This window comes from Callospermophilus lateralis, unplaced genomic scaffold (assembly GCF_048772815.1).
Source record: "Callospermophilus lateralis isolate mCalLat2 unplaced genomic scaffold, mCalLat2.hap1 Scaffold_182, whole genome shotgun sequence".
In the NCBI taxonomy this organism is placed as follows: Eukaryota; Metazoa; Chordata; class Mammalia; order Rodentia; family Sciuridae; genus Callospermophilus; species Callospermophilus lateralis.
In genome coordinates, this window is record NW_027512854.1 from 747,915 (window position 1) to 767,401 (window position 19,487).

The window sequence follows — 19,487 nt, forward strand, 5'->3', positions numbered from 1 at the left end:
GTGCCTACCATACCCTCCCTCTCAGAGGCTCTCTTGAGCTCTTACTCCATTTCTGTGGCTGATTCTGAAACTCTCTTCCTTTTTTCCTGGTTCTGCCTCCTCTTAGGAGAAAGTCACCAGCAGACATAAATGTCTCTTGGCCAGGTTTATTTGAAGATCTTTACTTCTTTCCTCCCTGAGTCAGCTTATGAATCCAGCCAGTCCTTTTGAGGTCTAAGCTCCTCCATTGAGTCTAATGCTAGATTTCCTTTTAAGCAGGAAGGTCCCATTTCCCAAACAGTCCTTGTTAAGTGCTACTTAGCACCAGCTCCTCCTGGCTTGTTCACCTCACAATCCCACGCGCCCAGCACCAGCCTGGTACTAAAATTATAAATATTCTAAAACATACTACTAAAATTCTCTTCTGGAAAACATGCTAATGAAACTGCTCCTTCCCATCACTTCTGCATAGAGACTTTTCTACAGGGATATGCTGGCCACGGAAATCCAGAGATATCTCTTTTTTTATCTGCCTTATTGATTCTCTCATCAACTCTGTCACTACTTGTTAGTACAGCACGCCATGCGCTGTGCAGGCAATCAAGAAGAGAAGTCCAAGGCCTTGGGTGGGTGAGGTTTTATAGAGCCAGTGCACCCCTGCAGGTTAAACTCTGTACAAGTGATAGAACCAGGGTGCTTTGGGATCATGTGACTCAGCCCCCAGGAAGGATGGGAAAGATGGCAAGAGTAATGGAAGGCATCTTGTAGGAGGTAAGTCCTGAAAGAAAGTGTGAGAAAGAAAATGGGAAGGGCCCACCAAGTCGAGATGTCAGGGCCTAAAAAAAAAAAAAAAAAAGGAAATGACGGTGAATTTTAGGATGCATACGTATGTGTGGCTGAAGAGCACAGTGGCATGGGAGTCAAGGCTGGAGGAGGAACCAGTGTGAAAAGACCGAGGCTCATCTGGAGGGTCCAAATTTGATTCTTAGATAAGCTAAAGAGAAGATTTACTACAGGGTGAGCAGCAATGCTGCTACCAGGAGCTCTAGAAAAATCTTTCTAGGAATCTTGTATTTAGGGAATTTCTTGTAAAACATTCTCCCAGTGCTGCTAAATGGGCAATAAAGGAGACTAGTTTGAGTTTTTGCCAGGAATTCTATCAGACCCAGAATACTCTCCCGATGCCAGACCAGACCCCATTGACCCACAAACTGAGTCTCCAGCCTCTCACTGTGAGCTCCAGGTCCCAGTCTTGTGCAGCTTGGGGCATCGGTTATTTTTACAGCCAGCAGAGTATCTTCAAAGAGCAGCGAGGATGGAGAGAATGTGCCTCTGGTGTAGGTGGAAAAGGCTGCAGCCATAAGCAGGAGCTTCCTGTGTGTGAACCAGGGGAGCTACAGTGCTTGTTAGGCTGATCTCAGCCTCAGAGTCCTCCCTGTGATCTGCAAGGGGAACACAGGGTCTTCTATCCCAGAACACTTTCAAGGTCGTCCATCATGCTTACCCAAGGTGGCAGGCACCAGAGGAAGCCAATTGACAGCAATCGATAGCACCCCAGGCTTTAGTGGACAGTTGAACAGCCACTGACAGGAAACCTTCCTCGGATCCAGCCAGCCCGGTGTGCAGGCACCCAGAGGAAAAGAAGCCTGGCTCTAGGAGGAGTGCTTGCTCTACTCCCTCCATGCACCCACCCTAAACACTTTGCTAATACTACAAATGTTGATTGGGTGGCATGCTCTTTGAGATGAGCACTTTAAAAGGCTGCCTCCAGCAAAGGGGTAGTGAGTGCCAAGGGGGAAGTCCCTTGTAATTGAAGATCAAGGGAAATTATTCCCTGAGTGTGTCCAGGCTTGTTAAGGTTTTCCTTGTGCATTTCTTAGGAAAGTTTTGTATTTGCCTCCAGCTAGATAACATAACAAGGAAAGGCAGTGTTCTCATGGGTTTTCTGAAAGCCACACATACACTGTCTTCAACCCTATTTTCCAGTCCCCATAAAGACTGTGAATGTGCAGGATGGTCAGTCACACTCATGGTTTGTAAAGAGCCTTGGAATTCATGTGAAAAGCATGCTGGAGATATGGAGGGACAAAGAATCAAGTCCAAAAACAGCAGTGGAAACTGATTAAGCTCCTAGGATGTCTTGCTCCTCTGAGTCCAGGTGGAACTTACTGGGGTATGTTCTAGGTACAAGGGAAATCTCTTAGTGAGTCTGGGTAGTCCCAGGGCAGGAAGATGGTGGAGGTGACAGAGGTTGCCGAACAAAAGAGGAAAAGGAATTGGCAGGGGGAGAAGATGGGCACTGGCTTGAGATGTCTTTACTCTTCAAATAACTGAGGCTGCTATCAATCTGCTCCTGGAGCCTGGTTGGGCGTCAATGGAGTGCTGGACCCTAGAATCTTCACACCTGCTCTGCTGCCACTGACTTTGACCTTGGGCAGGTTATCTACCCTCTTTGTGCTCTTTCCTCTTCTGTGAAATAGGGATAATGCTTTTGCCTCATGGTGTTGGTGGAGGAATCAATAGATTAATACATGATGAGGCTAAGAACTGTAGCTGGCCCACATGAGCACTCTGAAAGCCTTAGCTGCTTGCTGCTGCAGGAGCCCAGAAACCAGCCAAGGTATCTTTTTCTAACAGCCTCACTGAGGTGTAATTTACAGACCATAAAAATCACTCCATATAAGGACGCAATCAGTGTTTATTTAGCAAATTGATCAAGATGAACAGTAACTACCTCAGTCTAGTTTAGCAACATTTCTATCACCCCAAAATGATATCTGTCCACAATCAGTTCTTGTTTCTGCCTTTGCCTCAGAAATCACTTATCTATTTCCTTTCTCTGCAGCTTTGCCTTTTCTGGAGATTTCTGGCCTCTCTCACTTAGCATATGTTGTTGGGGCTCCTCCGGATTGTAGTGTGTATCTGAATTTAATTTCCTTTTATTGCTGAATAGTCATAGAGTGTATGTACCAAAATGTGTTGTCCATTCACCAGCTGACGGACCCCCACTTATTTTGATTGTGTGATGAGTGCTGCTATAACATCCGCTGTTCGTGTGGATGTGTTTTTTTATTTCTCCTAAGGAGACTCCCAGTGTTCCAGGAGAATGAAATATGGTAGATTTATGCGTCACTGTCAAGGTCCATTTTGGGCTCAGATGATTGACATGCGTAAGGATGCTCTGTGGACATCAGTCCTTATTGCTCAGCTTCACAGTCACATTGTTCGTTGCCTTTATGAAAACAAATGGACACCTCCTTTGGTGAAGCACCTGGGGACAGTGTTCACTTCCTTTTGAGGGTCATGCAGGCTAAGAATGGTGGGTGCCAACAGGCAACTGAGCTGACTTAACCCAATCAGTCATCAGTATTTATTGAACATTCTGTGCCAGCCCCTGGATTTCACTACTATTACACAGGTAACAAATGTGTGCCTTGGCCCCCAGGTAGCTGAATGTGAGCCACATCCCCCTTTCATGGTCTGAAACCTGTCCTATCAACCCCCCTTTTATTCATTTTTATTTTTATTTTTTTTTGCAAATTCCTGACCTTATTCCCTGTAGCTTCTGCCTTTAGTCCTGTACATCTGAACCTGTCTTCTCAGTTCCAGACAATGTGGGTTCCATAGAGATCCATGTACACCTAACGTGTCAGAGCTTTAGTAACTCCATTATTGATCTGGCCAGGACCAGGTGGGTGGAGGGTTTGTGGCGAAGGCTGTACATTCTATAGATGGTATTCTCTGCTGTTCCCGCACCTCTGCTTTGTAGCTAGCAGGTGACCCTCCCCACCTGGCACAGATGGCCCCTCCACCTGGTGCTTCTCCCCTGGGGCAGCCCCACCCTGTCTTCTCTAGCTCTTGGGGTAGTTTGTGAGTCTCATTTTCTTTGTGTCACCAATTAGCCTCCATGATAGAGGTGGCACCCATACCCTGCCTCACGGAGCTTGCATTTACCTGTTTTCTCATAGATTTTCTTGGTGAATAAACCTTTCTAACTGTGGTTTATGCTTACTGCCTGGAAATTTCTGAATAGTCAAGCACATTTAGTAGAAATTTGGTGACTAGTTGAAATAATTGTTAGAGAGGAATGCAGATGGTGTGTGTTCTAAGTGGGCTTGTTAATCAGATTGGAAATTACTGTGTATATCTCATTTTGGCTGCATAAATGCCTCATTAGGTTGGAATAGTCTCCTTTTCTATTTCTGTTGCTATCAGAGTTCCAGGATGCCAAGACCATTTAGTTCTGTTCAACATCTCTTTGATGAGCACCAATTATATGCAAAACACCTTGTTAGTGGTAAGCCACTAACTCCTATTCAGCCTGCAAAACCCATCCTAGAAAATCCTTATCTTCTGAAAGCCTTCTCTAATTGCTACCACTGTCACTCTTTTGCTCCTCCAGGTGACCTCATTCTTGGGCATGAGTTTTATTCTGTTCTGTAATTTTTTTAAGTGTCAGCCTCTCTTACTAGCCTGTGCACTGAACCTCTGAGTCCAGAGACTGTGTCTCTTTCGTGTTCCTATTTCTAATACCCAGCATAAGGCTTGAACGGCCATTTGTGAAGTTGTGAATGAATGGTGCTTTTCTATCTCTTAGCAAATATGTGTTGAATGAACAGATGAGTGAATGTGTGCCTGCAGCGAGGAGAAAAGGTGCCTTGGTGTTGCCATGTTAGCCTGTGCTGAGGTTGAATGAGACAGAAGACCTCCAGCCTCCTGTGAGCACCCAGTAGGGGTTGCACCTTCAGTGAGGGGAGGCTTCTGGCAGGGACTTCCATTTCCACCTGCGAGCATCTGGGCCCGGAGGCTGTCCTGCATGAATTGTCATATGTTACCCCTCCTGCTTGGCTTCAGCCTCTGGACCAGGGCAGCAATGGTCCAGAGGCTTTGGCCCAGTTCTTCTTCCCGGGGGCTTGTTAACCAGATTGGAAATTGCTGTGTATATCTGTGTATATCTAGAACACACTGCATCTGCATGCCTCTCAAACAAATATTTCGACTAGTCACCAAATTTCTACTAATTGTGCTTGACTATTCAGAATGGTCCAGCCTAGAGCATTACCTTGAACATCTCAGGGACCTTCTCCTTAGTCCTCTCACTTCCATTCCACAGAAATTATCCAGGGATGTAGGGCAGATGGTACTATCCCAGTTTTATGTGAGAGGACAGGCATAGAAAGCTTGGGAGACTATATCTATAAAGCCCTCCCCCTCGGGGGGCCAGGATCTCAGCCCAAGCCCCCAGGTCCCTCCTACCTTACTCCTGTTGTGCTTTCTGATAACACCTTCAGACTCCCTCTGTTCCATCTTATCACCTTCAGGCTTTCCAGATGGTTCCCCAAGCTTTAAGAAGGTCCTACTGCTATTTTTATTATTCCTGATCTTCTGGGCCTCCTGGGAGGATGCCAGACAGTCTTCCTGGTGAGCAGCAGCAAGGTGCCTGGAGCCCCCACACTGCTGTGCAGAAGTGAGCTGAGCAGGCCTGTTGCCAGGGACCCAAGAAGGGTGGCTGCTGAGGTTGATGAAGAAGCAGGAAGCTCACAGTGTAGCTTTAAGGCCAACTCCCATTGCCAGACCCCACAGCCCTGCCCTGCCCTGCCCTGGTCTAGACCAGGTTTGGGACATCTGTTTATTTGGGGGTGCCTAGTCTGTTTCTCCAATGAGGTGGGCCTGAAAGCTGCACAGGGTGGAGGCAGCTCTTCCCAGGAGGAGCCCAAGGATGGAGACAAGTGTTCGTGGTGCACCTGACATTTGCCGCCATTCTCACACCCTGTTAACATCATTCTAATGAAGGTCAGACCTGCTGTGTAATGTGCCACATGGTAGGGCCTCAAATTTTGTCCATCCAGTCCTTTGCCACATCATCTCCTCTCCAACACAGCGGGATCTGTGTTCTAACTTTAGTTCTGGCCTTGTACAGGCTGAGAATAAATACAAAAGAAAGTTTCTTAATCTTCCTCCTACTCAAGAGGTGCAGAGAAGCTCTCCTCAGCTCTGAGGTGCTCATGGAGAGAGATGTCAGTTTTCTTAGAAAAATAAATAAAATACAGGCTCCACTTTATCCTTCATGGGTTTTTAATCACCCAGCCTAATCCAGGTGTGTTAGTTAGCTTGCTGTTACTATAATAAATGCCTGCAATAATCAACTTACAAATCAAAAATGTTTCCTTGGGCACATAGTTTCAGAGGTTTCTGTCCATGATTGATTGGCCCCATTGCTTTGGGACTGTGTTACTACTTCATGCCACATACACTCACACAAAAGCCAAGCAAAACCTCTTACCTCATGGTCAGGAAGCAAAGAGAGACAAGATGGGGCCAGATTATTAATATCACCTTCAGGTCACACTTCCAGTTACCTTAGGACTTCTCACTAGGTCCCAGCTCCAACATGATCCAGCCCCTCCCAGTAGTGCTATACCAGAGATCGGGTTTTAACAGATGGGACTTTGGGCCTATTCAAAAAGAAAGTCCCACTTGGCTTCATCTGAGGCAGGTATGGTCTGATGTCATTTTGCTGGTTGTTTGCCTGTGCTGTAGACTTTGGAGTGTGCTGGATTTCACATCTCTTTATTATTATAGTTAAAAGCTGTTGTAGTTATCCATTTTTTCCTAAGGAATTGTAAGCAAAGATGCTTACATTAGCCAGCCAGGCAAACCACATTGGTGGCAGGTGAACGGAGTGTCCTGAGACCCACACGGAGTGTCCTGAGACCCACCACTAGGCAGGGAGACCCATCTGACTTCTCATGTTCACAGTGCTTTTAAGTCCAGTCTAAGCTCTTGCACAGCCGTGAACAGCACAGTAATGTCGACCTGGACATCTTCCAAATGCCCCTGCAGCTCTCCGTTCTCATAACCAATAACTTCAGGTCATGGTGTATGTTCATTCTTCCTATCTGATGACGGTCATCCTGGTGGAATGGACAGGGTATAAAATGCAAGGCTTCCCTGTGCTGTCATACAAAAGAGCAGTGGCCAGCAGTGCACAGTGTCCCATTTGGATAACGGGTCTGTGCAGTCATGCTGTCACCCTTAGTGACAGTGTCCAGGCCCACATTACTGCTGCCGCCCTTGGCTGAGCAAGGGCTTAGACTGTACTCAAAAGCACTGTGAATGTGAGAAGTCAGATGTGTCTTCCTGCCTAGTGATGCCCAGGGCTGTGTAGGTCTCAGGACACCCTGCTTACCTGCCACCATGCCTCACTTTCAGAAGATTAGGCTGCATCTCAACATTCCTAAGTAATCCAGTGTATTTCTCCCTATCTCTGAATTATTAGACCATTCTGGAGTCTTGTGCTTTCCGTGGCTAGGAATCCGGCTCTAGGTTTCCTACCCACTGTTGGGGGAAGCGTTTCTGTTCTTTCTCCACAAACTCAGACTGGTGGAGTCAAGTTCCCTATCAGGGGAGAGTGACGTGGAGACCCGCAGTGGGCCTGCCTGATGCAGTCCTTTGTAGAGACTGAAAGAGAAGGTCCTGCCAGGGGCTGGCCACCTGGAGACTGCCTTTCTCAGCAGCTTAACCTCCTTTAAGAAGGAGGCAGCACAGGTAATCATCACTGTCTTTCTCTCTGTTTTTTCTGAGGAAGAAACTGAAACTCCAAATGTTAAGTATTTTTGCCCAAAGATTCACATAGCTAGTAAACGGGAGAGGCAGGGTGGACCTTGATGGCTGCTGGCTGCAGAATCGGGGAGGTTACTTTGCTCTCTTTGCTGTGTCTTGGCTTACTCATTAAAAAGTAATACAGGCATAAGGTTTAAAAAAAATGAAAACACTAACACACAAGAAGTGCCAGAGGCCCCTGTTGGATACAGTTTGTTGGGGAGCCACACCCTTCTCATTGCTAGAGGAACTGCCGGGCAGTAGGAGGTCCCTCATGCAACACTCTCTGCAACAAACAAGGGTGGGACAGAACGTTTCCTCTGTGTGCCCCAGTGCCAGGAGCTCTGGGCCCTGAGATGACTAATTTCCTCATCCACACCAAAGTGGGTAAGGAAACCTGAGGAAAAATACAGTCTTCCAGAAGGACACACATTGCAAAGTGAATCTCCTGAGCCTAGTCCTGCATTTCCCTTCTCAGCAGCATCATGACCAGCAGGAGGTGTTCTTGGAATAGCACACACACGTTTCTGTATGTCTGTGCCTCCTCCCCTCAGCGCCTGCCACAGATGGAAACACACTGGGAGCCCCCGTTACCTGGTTCCTCTCACTGCTCAGCATGCCTCAGAGATGTTCTTACATCAGTGCATGGAAACCTCCTCATTTGGTGTATTATTTGTCCTAAATAGGTGTCTGTGTAAATACAACCTTTGGATGATATGGAGCTCTTTGCTTCATCTTTCCAATGCTGCCGTGCTGTTTCAGATGGTTTCTTTGCATGTGTCCCCTCTTTCTGTGGGGTGCATTATCAGAAGGCACGCATGTACCCAGCATTCTAATCGTCACTCCTGAGGACTGGCACTTCCCTGAGGGAATATCACACACAGGTCCTCTGTGCTCCTGTGCAGGTAGCATCTTCAGCAGGTTGTGTCATCTGGGGACTTGAAGCCATTCTGCCTTGGGTCCATTCACAGGTCCATTCTGCCTTGGGCAAGCAGAACCAGCTCTGGGCACCAGGGTCATGCATCCCAGCACTGGCGCTTACATAAGGTTGCTTTGGGCACAGCTGACAGGAGGTCCCAGGTCAGAGAGTGGCTGCCCCTCCCTTCTCCAGTTTCTCATCATTCATGATGCCCTCACCCCTGCGTCTCCCTCCAGCGTGCTGCTTCCTCACTCTACATCCCAGAGAGACTGGCTTTGCCCCACATAACCCTGTTGTTAGGGGTACTATGTCCTTCGCATATGTCTCTACTTGTCGAGTTCCTGTGACATAGTAGTCACTATTTTCAACCAATAAGCACAGAGTCCCTGGAAAAGATGTTGGACTGTGTCTGGTGATGCTCTGGATGCCTACGGGTCCTTGGTGGCATCCTCCACCTCACAGCCTCAGCATTTTCACAGCCTCAGTCATTGAGTTAAAACAAGGTCATACTAGGTAGCTGCAAAATTTTGGTTTATCCTTACCAAGACTTGAGACTCAGAGAGGGGTGAACTGGCCAGCTGGTGCAGGTGGGTGAGGCTGTGCCTTCAAGGGCAGATTGTGATAGCCTTTGGGGCATTAGTGATGTGACGATAGTGAATAGCCACCCCTGTGGGCCAGTGTGTTACTGTGTTAGTAAGCTTTTTTGTCATTGTGACCAAAATGCCTAAACAAAGAACTTAGAGGAAGAAAGGTTTATTTGGGGCTCCTGGTTTCAGAGATTGAGTCCATGGTTGGCTAACTCCATTGCTTTGAGCCTGAGATGAGGCCAAACAGCATGGCAGAAGGGCAGTGGTAGAGGAAAGGGGCTCATCTTATAGTGGCTGGGAAGCAGAGAGAGAAAGGATTAGGGGCAGCAGGGAAAATGCACCCTTCCAGGACATACCCACAGTGACCCACCTCCTCCAGCCATATCCCACCTGCCTATAGTTGCCACCCATTCAAATTAGGACAGACCAATGTTACAGTTCTCATAAATGAATCATTTTGCCTCTGAGTATTCCTTCACTAACACAGGAGCTTTAAGGGGACACCTCATGTTCAAACCATAGTAGGTTCTGTGTGCACTGCAGATGTCACCTCTCGCCCCTCATCCCTGCATGGGAGATGCTGCTGTCATCCCCCTTTATGGTTGAGGAAGCTGGTAATGAGACAAATCAAGACCTGGCTCAGGGTGTGTCCAACTGGCTCCCAACTATCCTGTTCACTCTTCTTTCACAGCATGGTGGGTCCCTCTCATCTTCCAGATGGTTTGGCAGAGGTGGAGATGCCCAGTTGCATCCTTGGTCCCTTGGCTGATGGCCGTGTTTTCATTTTTAGGACTTCTGCCACGGGCAGGTGATGTGGCCGCCCCTCAGTGCCCTACAAGTGAAGCTTGCTGAGCCTGGGCAGTCCTGCAAGCAGGTGTGCCAGGAGAACCAGCTCATCTGTGAGCCGTCATTCTTCCAGCACCTCAACAAGGACAAGGACCTACTGAAGTAAGTGCCTTGGGATGGGGAGAGAGAATGGAAGGGGGTCAACTCAGCCTCTGTGAGCTTTCTGGGTTAGAGTCAGATTGAGAGGTGCTCATTCTCAGTTTCCAGGCTGTGGGCTTTAGGGGAAAGATGAGGTGAAGGCAGCAGTTTGCAGCTGGACCCCTACATTTTCAGTGTTCAGTAAGATGAAGTCACCTGGTATACTTGGGATCTGTGTAGGGACATTGTATTTGCATAAATAAAGCCACATCTGGCCTTGGAGATCATGGGAGATGTTGGTTTTGCTAATGCCATACCCATGAACAGGGAATGGAGGTGGCACAGAATCATAGCCATGGGTGGACCCACCCCTGAGACCTCTGGCAGCAGGCAGATCCCTAGATGGCCCCTGGCAGAGTCTGAGCAGCATAGGAAAGAGGTGGCATCTTCAACTTTGGAGTCAGAAAGGATTGAGAAATGGGGAGGAGCAGCTGGCACAAAACTGCCCAAAACAGATTCCAAGTGCCACCTTCCCCTCTTCTGGTCCCCTCCCCTCTCCAACTTTCCTCGGGAACCTTTGGTGCATCATGCATCAGGCCTCAGTAGACCTGACTGCTGGGTCCCTCCCCAGCACACAGGTGCAGGCCTGGGAATGTTGGCCAGGGCTGTATCAGGGGGGCCTTTATGTTCCTGGAATTTCTTGCCTCATACTTGCAATTTGTTTAGTGATGCCATTCATTTCCCTTTGCATCAGCATTTGAGTTTGACATCTACAGTTCCAAGATTTCCACATGAGGTTTTTTTTTCTGGCTTCTGCCTCCTGATCCCTCTCAGTATGAATTCTGCTCTCCTAAATTTTATCACTCCCCACCTTGGTCCACCATCTAGTCTCCCACCTTAATTTCCCTGATAAGGGATTTTCTCCAAGAAACATGTCTATAAACAATAAGGACTGCTATCTTAACTGTGAAGATTCAGTCCAATGGTTGTGCTGTCCTAGGCTTGAAGGAGATGTTTCAGGAATAGAGTGGTCTTGGGGATCAGTTATCCCCCATTCTGGCTTCCTACCCGGCCACTGCCGTTCTTGTTCATGGTGGTCTGAGCTGGCCTGCTTCCTCCTGTGTGTCTTGCTGTCCTGAAACATGGTATAAAACTCCCTTTGGAATGCATGGTCTCCAGCATCACTGGTAGGAATGCTCTCCTGAGCAGGACTCTGAGGGATGCTGTTTTTTCTTTTTATAGGGGAACCAGGCTTTTTATGGGGTAGGTAACTAGAGGCTACCTTGATTCCACCATCAACATAAAAGCACAGGCCAGAGAGGGAGGGGAGGGAGCTTCCTAAGAGGGCTGGTTTTGACATGGAACCTCCAACTCCACAGCAGAGATGTTGAATTCTGGGGCTGGCTTTCCACTGGCTCAGTTTGTAGATATCTCCCAGGGCAAGATGGCTTTTTGAGAACCCTGAGCACTGTATTGGAGTTCTGAAATTGCTTGGTACAGATGTGGCACTGTACTCCTAGTTCTGCCTGTATGCAGCCCCTTCTGGAAAACGGAGGACAAGAAGGTGCCTCCTGGGAATGAGACCTGCATGGGACTCCTGAATAGTGGGTCTTCCCTCCAAGCCTGGGAGGGAGTCATGGTACTTAGTACAGTGACTGATATCTGGCTCAGAACTAGCCTGGAGCCCATGCAGGTGGCCTGCCTCTAGGGAAAGGGTCTGGGTCAATGGGAACAGAAAAAGGGCAACCAACTGCTGGGAAAGGGGCCAGTGCCCTCTGTTCCATCAGTTTCTCAGCTGTAGAGTGGGGACATCCTGGGTGATAACAGGATGATAATGGATAGCTCTTGCTGAAGAACAGAATGGCCCCTCCTTCCAGGCAGTTCTAGGTGATAGAGTTCAAAAACCAATTTCCTGGCCAGACTGCCGCCTTTTCCTCCTCCTTCATGCCCCATGCAGATCCACAGAGTAGAGAGGGGCATGGTGTGGGACAGTCCTGCAGTCAGACCCTGTGCCAGGCGATCGCTGTCTCCTCCACGCCTCCCCACAGTGGATATTTGGGTTTTCTTACCAGGAGGCTGGAATGAATGGTAATTTTGTAATAAAGCCGTCTAAAATTAATTCTGTGAACATAACAGCCCTACTGAATAACTTGTTCATGCATTTGTAAATACAGATAATGTTGTAAAAAAACCCCAGCTATCTGACAGTCTATTGAGTGCCTCCTCAGCGTGGAGGTAATCCTGGCCCATCCATATTCATGGCCAATTAGCAATTAGCAGCTCCACGAACTAGGGCTGCTTTTGCTTCTCCAACTTGGGACTTGGTTCTAAGCTGAGCTTACGCTTTTTCCATCTTGGGGTGTCCACAACCTTTAAGAGCCACCTGTCCTCACTGTATAGTATGAATTTAACAGATTACATAAATCACGTCCTTTGGAGCATCCATGTGGCCATCTTGAATCAGGGAGGAGCAGGCCAGGGGTCTTTGAATTCCTATATGTGCAGGGAACTGTTAAATGCTGGAGAGACCACCTCGGAGCATTTGTGATTCCTCCTCTGGGCAAGACTTCACCTAGATCAGGAGTAGAAGGATCCAGAAGGCAAAAAGCCCCTGAAGTGCCGAGATCATTCCAGCATGGCCCAGTGGAGAGGACTGAGCTCCATAAAAAGGAGCATGTGTTAATATGAAGCCCACTTTATATTTTGGTTACCTCTGTTTTTCTGGGGATAAAACCTAGGGCCTCACACATGCTAAGCAAGTGTTCTACTGCTGAGCCAATTCCCCAGCCCTTAGCTACCCCTTAAAGGTGTATCTTCCAAAATTTTAAAATGCAGGTGACCCCCTAACATAAGATGGGGCAGCTTATAATTTTTTTGACTATAGGTTGATATGAGGGTGTGGATGTTCAGCAGAAACTGTGCTCCAGATTTGAATTTGGATCTTTTTCCAGGCTTTGTGCAGGTAGTTTAATACTGTCTCACGATATTGGGCCGTAGGGTTAAACTGAGACTCCAGTCAGCCACACGGTCACCAGAGGGAACCACCTGCTTCACAAGGTGCTGTGTGGCTAAGCTGGTGTGGTCAGTAGGTTGGGTATTCAGTGCATGTTTTGATATATTTTCAGCATAGGATGGATAGATGGAGGCATAACACTGTCTGAAGCAGAGGTGCATCTGTGTTGGCCCTTTAGGTTTTCTGAGCTGTAGAGTCTAGACTGTGTGTGCCTTGGCATCAAGAAAGGAGATGGCCCTGAATCAGAGTGGTTACCAGGTCTTGGAGAGAAGGCAGGCACTCTGGGGCAGGGACCAGTGGGAGGAACAGGAGCAGGATGTAGGACAGGCTTGTGTCCTGTCTGGGAGGGGCCAGAACCTTCCATTCTCCACCTAGTGCTGGGGTTCCTAGCCTACCTAACTCCTGTGGTAAGGAGAAGGTGGCAGCCCCATGGGAGGAGAATTTGCTCTCTTATTCTTCTTCAAGAGCCAAAAATTGTTCACTGAGTACTGAGGGGTCCCAGAAACTACCAAACTCAACCTGTAAGAAAAGTGTCATGGGCCAGTCCGAGAGAAGGTGGTACTGTGGGAGAGTGGATGGGAGGACACACACATGATGCTTGGAGTCTCTGAGAAGAAGGGAAGGGTGTGTGTATCTGACAAGATAGGACAGAGAGGCACATGCAGCCCTGTGTGTACCCTGAAAAGGTCGGGGATCCCTTAGGGATTGAGGACCCCTGGACTAGGGAGGCTGTCTAATCCAGTGAGGCACCTCTCTTGTGACTTTTGCTCACTAGTTACACAAGGATGATGGAGTAGCCTTTTTGCCTGCCCAGGGCTGCAGAACAGGTACCTGCACACCCACAAAAGGGAGCCCCCCCCCCCACCAGGGACCTAGGAGATGCTCAGGCCAGGGGTTGGGTGGTGTTCGAGAGGGGGTAGGGTCATACATACCCCCAACACACATCAGTGAACCTTTGGGGAGCTGCCTGAGGTGTGCCTTCACTGTGGCCCCAGGAAGTGACAGTTGCTGCAGCCCTCAGTGGGAGTCTCTGCTTCTCCCCAGCAGGTGTCACCTGCTACAGCCTCAGTTGAGACCCATTCACAGGTTTGCACTCACAAGTACACGCACACGAGCAGACTGCACAGGAGCCTGGGGACAGGTGACCTGGGAGGGCATAGGAAGACTTTTCATGGCTCCAGCAATTCCACCCCTACCACAGGGTCTGAGAGTTGTGGTAGAGATTTCCATACTTCTTGTTAGCCACATTCCAGGCAGCTGGTCTGAATGAGGTCACAGCAGCTACTGTAATCCACCCACATAAATAAGTAGCATAAACATAAATCTGTGTCCCAAAGCCACATTCTACATGTAAGCTTTTCTTTTTTTTTTCCAAAGAGAGACACACATATCTGTTTATTGTAGCACCATTCACAATAGCTAAAATTGGAAGGAATCAACCCAGGTGCTCAACAATGAATGGATAAAGAAAATGTGGCACATAATCACAATGGATCATTCTGAGTCATTAAAAACTGAAATCTTGTCACTTGAAGCAAAATGGATGGAACTGGAAGACATTAAGTGACATAAGTGAGACCTTTAAAGAGAAATATTACATGTTCTTTCTTACCACATGTAAACTTTTCATTCCCAGCTCAGCTCCAGATGCCCCTTTCTCTTTGATGGCCAGTTTGGTACACTGACAAGGACATAGTCTCTGACTCTTTTTTCCTTTCATGAAATCCATGAAATGCTCACTTTAGCCTTCTTCCTAGTTCATCACTATCTCCCAGGTGGCACCAAGGCCAGGGATGTTAGGGCACTTGAGAAAGTGTAGAACACCCCTGGTGACTGCAGGGACAAGTCAAGAGGGGTGTTGGCCTCCGGAGCAGGCATTCGAGCTGGGTCCAGTTGGCATGCATCAGGGAAGCCAGAGCCCCAGGGAGTGCTGGTTCCTGGAGCAGTGGGGCTTCAGCCCTGGCTGAGCAGGAGCCAGGCTGGTAGCCTGGAAGAGTGCCCCAGAAGCCATAGCAGATGTGCTGGTAATCGCCAGATAAACACTGGCCAAAGGAGGCCGGGCTCAGGCCCCTTGGTTGGCTGGAGAAAGAAGGAGGGCGGTGCTTTTCCCTGCCACCTGGAAGCCTCCCAGAGGTAGTGGGAAATCTCAAATTCACTGTTCTAATCTCTCTCCGTCCAAGCAAGAAGTGAGACTTCTGTGAACAATGCAATGGAAATAGCTGGTGTGTGTAGATTCATGCCATCTACAAGGGAGGAAGGTGACATAACCCATCCAAGGCCTGCCAGGGTTGTGATGGCAATGGCAGTAATAATAGTAATAGCTAATATTTATTGACCACCACTCAGAACCAGATTCCACCAAGTGCTCTAGAAATGTTTCTCTAATTCCTGCAGTTAAGGACTATTTATCCCATTTTACGGAAGAAAACACTGAGCCACACAGAGACTCAGTCCTTTGTCTGGGATTACACAGCTCTTAAGAGACAAAGCCAGGAACTGAAACCCAGGTCTGCCCGGCCCCCTACACCTTGTTTCTGGAACTTGAGTGCAGCACCAGGTCCTAACTGGCTTCCACACAAGACACCAGGCTAAGCCTTGTTGTCCTGGAGAAGCCACGGTGGGGTGAACCAGTGTATCCCAGGTGAGAGGGAAAGCCCTTGGAGATAGGTGGCCAGTACCTTTGGAAACAAACAACAACCAAAACAAAAAACAAAAAAAAACCCAGAATATCCTTTGCAGCCCCTCAGACAACTCTGCTGTGGGGAGAAGATGGCGAAGAGCACAAGCCTCAGGAGCAGGGCCTGGCTCACTGGCTCTGCACATCCTGAAGCCTTGGCTCCTTCTTCTGTAGCTTAGATTACAATCTGCTGTATTGAAGGGTCATGTGACACTCCAAGATTCTGGGCAGGAAGTCCCTGGGAGAGCACCCAATTGCTCACCAGTAGAAACTAAGGCCATATCATGGGAATCTTTTTGAACATTTAATCAAAAAAATACTTAAAAAACCCAGCACTAAGCCCCAGTGCCGTTCCTCTGCTCGCCGTCAACACTTTCATGTGCAGCCATCTTGGCTTGGATAGTCACACAACACACCAGGTTGACCATGTTGTATGTCCTATTTCATAATTTGCCCTCCTCTGGGACATCTCTCATGCCGGGGCACACTTTTCATGTTTGGAGTTCTGTGTGGAATTCCACAGACACAGGATGGCCATGGTTTATTTGGCGATTCCCTACTTGGTGAGAAGACAGTTGGTTCCAGTTCTCCTTTATTACAGAGCAGCCTCAAAGACACCCCCCTGTGTACACCCAGGCACACCTGTGTTTCCGGAGCTGAGGTTCCTAGAAGTGAAGAATTGCAGACTTAGAGGGGCACCATTTCATTTCTGCAGCAGGAGAACTGAATGCGTCTCCCACACCTCAGCAAGTGGGCCAATGTGGCCAGTGACAGGGATGAGCTCTGTCCCCTGCATTTCCAACCCATGTGCTTTTCTCTTCCTCTTCAGGTATGAAATGATCTGACAAAACTCAGAGCTGGCCAAGGACATCCTGGAGCCCTCCTATGACCCCAAGAGCAATCACTGTGTGTTTCAAGGGGACCTTCTGCTCTTGAGCTGTGCAGGCGCCCACCCCAGGCACCAGAGGATCTGCCCCTGCCGGGACTTCATCAAAGGCCAAGTGGCCCTCTGTAAAGACTGCCTATAGCAGCTGCCAGCTCAGCCCCACATGAAGTCTGCTGGGGAAGATGGTGGCTCCACTGGGCAGAGACAGGGGGGCAGAAATCATTCAGGGACTCTGGCCAGAGCCTGAATTTTTTGTCTAAGGTTTGGATTTGGGATTGCTCCCGCTGAGGTTAACGCCTCCCCCAGGGAGTTTTCACCAAAACAAACACAAGAGCAGTTGTGAGGCAAGGAGCCTGGCTTCTTGTGGTTCAAGGAACATCCTTCCTATTTTGTGAGGAGCAGCTGTAGGGAGATTGTCAATGAAGGTGCTCCAGGGTGGGGGAAAAAAATCTCATGATTCATTTAAAACAAAAGAGGAGAAATGAGCTGATTAGAAAGAACTTTGGGAACCTTCCTAAACCCATTAACTTATTTATTTGGGAGGGAGGGAGGGGGACAGGGAGGGAGGAAGGGGATTGATCACACGTTTCTTCTTTTATTTCCCACTGTTAGTTATTCTCAATACTGCTGTTCCTCTGTCTGCCTCAGGCAGGTACAGTGGGGCCAATGGTGTGCTCAAGGGCAGCTATGGGGACCTGACTTCTGGAAGCAGGTGGCAGCAGAGCAAAAGAAACTGTTGCTTTGAAAACACAGGCAAACTGTCCAGGGCATTGTCATCAAGTGGAGGCATCCTGTGTGTACTTGGCAAATGGCAGCTAAAGGACATTTAACCCCTTTGGTAGGGGGGACATGGCTGTCATGTCCAGAGAACCCAGTCATGGACAGAAGACAGCAAGGGACATCTGCTTTATAGTCAAGAGAGACCCTTTCCTGTGTGTTCCCACCAACCCACCCACCTTGGCCCTAATTGGGCTAGAATGTCCTTAGAAAAGAAATGCAGGATTGTAGAATTTTTGTTAGCTAATTTATGGTAACTTGGCCCTCTCTGATATGCTACTATAAGGAGAGTAGAGGTGTGGGACTCAAAGAACTAAACTACCTTTGGACTTGGAGGGATGGCCTTCTAGCATTCAGACAGCTGAGCTTCGGAAAGAATGAATTCGGCTCTTAAGATTAGTGGAATTATCGAAGAACACCTCACAGGTGTTCTGGTGTTATATTCCTTCTGAAGTCTGATATCACCAAAGTCCAGGGAATGGGGCTCTCAGTGAACATTTGATGTTTGCTGGGAGAGCAGGAACAGCTCAGGATGAGTGCCCTGCACTGCCCTGACCACTCTCCCATTGGTGTCACTTGCAAAGGGTGAAAGTGTTGGGCAGACTTTACTCCAGGCAGAGTTATTCTGAGAGGGCTGAGCAACCCCACTGAATGAGCTCACCAGCAGGCTGGGCAGACATGTTGCAACCACCTTCCACACACCCTGGAGCCCTGTGCTCTGTTTTTTTGTAAGTTCCCATATCTGCTGAAGCACTGCTTCCATGCTCTACAAATGTTTGTGGGTTTCTCATGAGGCCCCTGGCACCTCCATGCCTGTGAGAGTGAGCCATCTTCTTTTTCCGTTTAGGAGCTGCCAGCATCATCCACTCAGCTCTGACTGGTGGTTTGGTGTACTGAAAAGCCTGCAGTACACACCAGAAACCGTTTCCTAGCACCCTGCTTGTGGGGGTGCAGCCAGGTGGAGCCTCTGCCAGGTTGAACAGCTGGGCGAGGCTAATGATGGAGTAGGCCTTCAGGAAATGAGGGAAGGGAAAAATTCTGCTTTCGGGGGAGCAGGGAGCCTCTACATCTGGAAAATTGAATTGCCTACTTCTCAGTTTCTACCATGGTGCATAAATAACAACTGCACATCCAACCTTCTTTTTTTTCCCCTTAGACCCTCAGATCACTGCTCAGTGGATCTGAATTTCACCTCCAGTTCCAGAGACAGAGAGAGAGTGGGGAGGGGCAGCCAAGGTCTCCACCCCTCAGGTGTTCCCTGAGCACATCTGCCAGGGAAAGTACCAGTGAGAACACCTCTGCCTAGAGCACTGATGCAGGGGACTTGCTGGAAATAGCCTTTGCCTGGGCCCAGCACCAAGGGTGGAAGTCCAGATAAAACCCAGTTTGCTATGGTAGCTAGTGCACGGGCTTTAAGCTTTGAAATGGCAGTTTCTGCAGTAGGAAGGGGAAGAACTGGCATCCTTACTCTGAGGAAGGACATTTTCCCTGTGAGTGGACCTCTTGGCTGCTCCCTAGCAAGTGGAAGTTTACTTGGGTTACCACACCTGTTATTCCTAGGCCAGCTCCGCCCTCTCCTGGGCTCTTCAGGGAATTTCCCAGGCTGCTGATGACCATGTGGGAATCCCACCAGCAGGGGGCGCCTGCAGGCTGAGCTTGCTTTCCCAGGCAGGGCTATGTCAACCACCTTAGCAGACAACTGTTTCAAGAAGCCTGGGAGTTCAGAAAGCAGAAAACCTTGTAAAGCAACATTGTCCCTGGCAGAAGCTTCAAGCATCACTCCATATCTGTCCCTGGACTCGGGGGGTCTCTTCACCTTTCTGATCTTCTTATCAGGCAGCCCAGAAGAGCACTTTCTCCCATTTAAAAATTCCTCTAACTTCCTAAGTCTAGTCTCAGCTGGAAGTAAACCTAAGTTCCCTGGCTGGGGCTGCTGCTCTTGGGGCCAAGTAACCCACACTCCTGTTGTTAAGGGCATTGTTGATGGAGTTGGTGACACCTGAATGTGTACCAGCCTCGAGACCTCCTATGACTTGTTCCAAGTTGGGTTCTCCAGGGCAAACTGGGGAGGGGTTTCCATTGGCCCAGTGTGGGGTGTGAAGAAGAAAAAGGATGGTGCCTCT

At 48.6% G+C, this 19,487-nt stretch overlaps 1 protein-coding gene across 1 annotated transcript in view; it reads left to right on the top strand.

Annotated features, from left to right (window-relative positions):
• Nucleotides 1–16,570, top strand: part of LOC143386921 (alpha-1,6-mannosylglycoprotein 6-beta-N-acetylglucosaminyltransferase A-like) — a 115,555-nt gene extending 98,985 nt beyond the window's left edge. Inside the window, exons 8-9 of the mRNA XM_076841694.1 lie at nt 9,878–10,035; nt 16,531–16,570. Of these exons, the coding sequence (XP_076697809.1) occupies nt 9,878–10,035; nt 16,531–16,546 (174 nt within the window). The 3' untranslated portion in view covers nt 16,547–16,570. The remainder of the gene's footprint in view (nt 1–9,877; nt 10,036–16,530) is intronic.
• The last annotated feature ends 2,917 nt before the right edge of the window (nt 16,571–19,487 follow it).